Source organism: Lycium ferocissimum, unplaced genomic scaffold (assembly GCF_029784015.1).
Source record: "Lycium ferocissimum isolate CSIRO_LF1 unplaced genomic scaffold, AGI_CSIRO_Lferr_CH_V1 ctg12084, whole genome shotgun sequence".
Lineage (NCBI taxonomy): Eukaryota > Viridiplantae > Streptophyta > Magnoliopsida > Solanales > Solanaceae > Lycium > Lycium ferocissimum.
Window position 1 is genome coordinate 33171 of NW_026714175.1, and position 4415 is coordinate 37585.

Sequence of the window (4415 nt, forward strand, 5' to 3'; positions counted from 1 at the left end):
TCTAATATCCACATATATAATTCATCCTGTGTGTACCATGGCCACATGGCTTGGATCAATTAAAATTAGCCAAGCCATGGGTGGGAACCCACACATATCACACGACCACATTGTGGCTTGTTTCATGAAATGTCAACTTTTCATAATTAACTTTTAACCCCAAATTTTTCTTAATATTCCATGCCAATAAAATCATAAGCAACTTGTGCCTTAAAACAAAATCGGAGGTCAAAAGTCTCAACCTCGTATCCCGGAATAGTCTTGTCCTTAACTTATCATGGTTAGCTCGGAATGTCCCAATGTACAAAATACGGGATATAACACTAATTCCTATACTTAATTGTCCGTGAAGTTCACCTACTCAATTTTACTTACTACAATGCGATGCACCTAGGGAATGGTTCACTATCTGAGAAGTATGAGATGTAGTGAAATGCAGAATGCGATGCAAGGGCCCAAACACACTGTACATACATTAATCGGCGATGTCATTGCTCGTAGTCATGACCAAGCAGGGACCCATGGTGTCCATATACCACTCATTCCGATCCGCTCCTCGGACACGAGCCATAAATCCTCCGCTCCCGTAAAAGAACCTCGAACGCTAATCCATATCATATAGAATACTCGTATCCAACTCAACGGCCAAAAGTCCAGATAACGCCATGGCTCATACTTAGCCTTTTCTGCTACATGTATTTCCTTGGAACCCATGCAATGAAATGCGATGATGCAATAAATCAAACAAGTCATAAATCATGCCCTTGATGGGCGTTGTGCTAGTCCGACTTATCGGTCCCCTCAATACAATTTTCTTATTTACAAGAAAGATAGCCATGTGAATAATTCGATACAACCAAAAATAAAGACGAAAATCACCCACTCCTAGGGATGCATAAATTAAACACGAAGTATCCCGTAGTGATAATAGTACTCCTATTAATAACTATTCATTGTTACCCTAGCTACCATTTACACAAGATTTTTGTTACATTATAGAATATGTCCAACCCAACTCCATGTCCGAAGACCTAATCATGCAGTCTCCCGTCAACTCTAAAAGTATATACGATTTGCTAATAATAGTCTAACTCAAGTAAATCATAACCTACCTCGTTGGCGAATAGCTAATTGAATCTCCATGAATTTCTCTCCTTCCTAGCCTTCATCCGAATCCAAGAGAGGTAATAGTCACAGGGAATGGTGGGGAGGAAATAGAAAGGTCTCTTTTTCTTGGTGTTAAGGGTTTTTCTTTCATATAGAACCCTAAGAGCAGCCTTTTGGGAGTCTTTTATTAAAAAAAAAAAGGGTAAAATAAACTAAGTGGACGAAAACGCGGTCACTGTCCCGCATCGACTGCTGCGACGGTCGATTTGCCGCTATAGTGGTATCGCTATGGCGGTCCATTGATCGCTATAGAGGTCCGCTTCTTCCCCCCGACCCGAAATTTTTAATTTTGTCCGAAATTGATTTTTCCCATTCTTAACCCCTAAATCACACCATAGAGATTATTATTTATGACCCTAGATCTAGATTGGGTATGGGTTCGTGGAGTATTAAATAACGACCGGACGGGTCATTACAGGGGCGTCCTGTTCTGTTTATAAAAGAGAAAGATAGGACGACGCGGATATGCATTGATTATCTCCAGTTAAATAAAGTCAACATCAGAAATAAATACCCCATCCACTGTATTGATGACTTGTTTGATCAGCTTCAGGGGGCTTCCGTGTTTTCAAAAATTAATTTGACATCGGGCTATGATCAGTTAAAAATTCAGGCAGAAGATATTCTTAAGACTGCTTTCCAAACTATGTATGGGCATTATGAGTTTCTGGTTATGTCTTTCGGGATTACAAACATCCCAGCTGCTTTGATGGATTTGATGAATGGCATCTTTAAGCCATACATAGACTCTTTTGTGATAGTGTTCATTGCTGACATCCTGGTTTATTCAAAAAGTAGGGAAGATCATGAAAAACACTTGAGGGTTATTCTTGGGTTCTTTGAGAGATAGGGAGTTTCATGCCAAGTTCTCTAAGTATGAGTTTTGGCATACGTCTGCATTTTTCTTAGGACATGTGGTTTCGAAGGAAGGGATTATAGTGGATCCAAAAATTGAGGCAGTGAGGGATTGGGCTATGCCCACTTTCGTGACAGAGATTCGCAGTTTTGTGGGGTTCGCTAGTTACTACCGTCGGATCGTGAAGGGGTTTTCCTTTATTGCTTCGCATTTGACCCGTTTGACTCAGAAAAAGGTACCTTTTCAGTGGTCTGACGAGTGTGAGGAGAGCTTCCAAAACCTCAAGACCTTATTGACTATAGCTCCTATTCTATTTTTGCCTGTGGAGGGCAAGGACCTTGTGCTTTATTGTGACGCTTCTCAATCTGGTTTGGGTGCTGTTTTGATGCAAGAAAAGAAGGTGGTTGCCTATGCTTCCAGGCAGCTGGAGGTTCATGAGGAAAACTATCCTACTCATGATTTGAAGTTGGCAGCTGTGGTGTTTGCACTGAAGATTTGGAGGCACTACCTCTATGGTGCTCGTTGCTAGGTATTTACTGATCATCGCAGCCTCAAGCACATGTTTACTTAGAAGGATCTTAATTCTAGGCAGCGGAGATGGATGGAGTTGCTTAAGGATTATGATATTACTATTTTGTATCATCCTGGCAAGGCAAATGTGGTAGCAGGTGCTTTGAGCAGGAAATCAACTAGTATGGGGAGTTTGGCTTGTTTGATCGAGTCAGAGCGTCTGTTGGCCAGGGAGGTTCAAAATCTGGCTAATAGTTTAATGAGGCTTGATGTGTCTGGTTCGGGGAGAGTATTGGATTGTATTAAGGCGAGATCATCGTTACTGGAGCAGATTAAGGCCAGACAGTTCGAGGATGCGAGTTTGAGTAAGATTCATGATAAAGTCTTACGTCAAGAGGCCAAGGAGGCCGTGATTGATGATGAGGGTATCTTAAGAATCAAGGGCCGTGTTTGTGTTTCCCGTGTTGATGATTCGATTAAGACCATTTTAGCCGAGGCTCATAGTTCTAGATATTCCATTCACCCTGGTGCTACCAAGATGTACCGTGACTTAAGACAACACTGTTGGTGGGCTAGGATGTAGCGGGATATTGTTGAGTTTGTTGCACAGTGTTTGAATTGCCGTACTGGTGAAGTATGAGCACCAGAGACCCGGGGGTACAGTTCAGAGGATACCCATTTCAAAGTGAAAATAGGAGAGGATAGCGATGGACTTTGTGGTTGGTCTCCCAAAGACCTTGGGTAAGTTTGATTCGATTTGGGTCATTGTTGATAGATTGACCAAATCTGCCCATTTTATACCGGTTTAGATTACCCATACCGTTAAGAATTTGGCCTGGATTTATATCCGGGAGATTGTTCGCCTGCATAGGGTTCCTATTTCCATCATATCCGATAGGGACAAGACGTTTACATCTCGATTTTGGAAGAATTTGCATTAAGAATTGGGTACTAGATTGGACCTTAGTACAACTTTCCACCCTCGGACAGATGGTCAGTCTGTCCAGACTATCCAGGTCCTACAGGATATGCTCCAAGCTTCTGTGACTCGAGCATTGATATGGCCCCGTTTAAGGCTCTTTATGGGAGGAGATGTAGGTCTCCTATTGGATGGTTGATCCTTTTGAGGTAAGGCCATGGGGTACAGATCTTTTGAGGGAGTCACTAGATAAAGTCAAGGTGATTCAGGAAAAGCTCTTGGCAGCTCAGAGTAGGCAGAAAGAGTACGCGGATCGAAAGGTCCGAGATCTTGAGTTCATTGTTGGAGAACAGGTCGTATTGAAGGTCTCACCTATGAAGAGTGTGACGAGATTTGGGAAAAAGGGTAAGCTTAGTCCCAGATTCATTGGTCAGTTTGAGATTCTCAATCATGTGAGGGATGTGTAGCCTATGAGTTAGCTTTTTCCCCAGGTCTGTTAAGTGTGCATCCAGTGTTTCATGTCTCTATGTTGAAGAAATATCATGGCGATGGTTCATTTATCATTCGCTAGAATTCTGTCTTGTTAGATGAAGATAGAGAGGTTCATAAGTTGAGATCGAAAGAAATAGCATCAGTAAAGGTTCAGTGGAAAAACCGTCCCGTTGAGGAAGCTACTTGGGAGACAGAATCCAACACATGAAAGAATTATCCCCAGCTTTTCACTGAGTCAGGTAACTTTCCCTTGTTCTCTCTCTTTGTTCATTCGGGGACAAACGACTGTTTAATTGGTATCTAATATAAGGACCCGCTAGGTCGTTATGGGGAAGGGGGTGACTTAGAAATATAGACCTCCGTTAGGAACTCTGAGACCGCGAGTGAGCCCGTAGCGTATTTTTATGTATCTGCATCTTTTTTTACGTCTGTAGGGCCTTGTATTGGTGTTGGGATTTTAAGGTGAAAACT

At 42.2% G+C, this 4415-nt stretch overlaps 1 protein-coding gene across 1 annotated transcript; it reads left to right on the plus strand.

Annotated features, from left to right (window-relative positions):
• The first annotated feature begins 2717 nt into the window (after positions 1 to 2717).
• LOC132041868 (uncharacterized) lies at positions 2718 to 3919 on the plus strand. The gene is made up of 2 exons (XM_059432552.1): positions 2718 to 3096; positions 3681 to 3919. The coding sequence occupies exons 1-2, from the start codon at positions 2718 to 2720 to the stop codon at positions 3917 to 3919; spliced, it is 618 nt and encodes a 205-aa protein (XP_059288535.1).
• Positions 3920 to 4415: the final 496 nt, after the last annotated feature.

Bases quoted from the DNA above. Each gene is read 5' to 3' on its own strand.
- LOC132041868 (XM_059432552.1), top strand. From the start codon at position 2,718: ATGGGGAGTTTGGCTTGTTTGATCGAGTCAGAGCGTCTGTTGGCCAGG. The intron at 3,097-3,680 runs GTTGGTGGGCTA...CATGGGGTACAG, and splicing joins CCGTGACTTAAGACAACACT to ATCTTTTGAGGGAGTCACTA.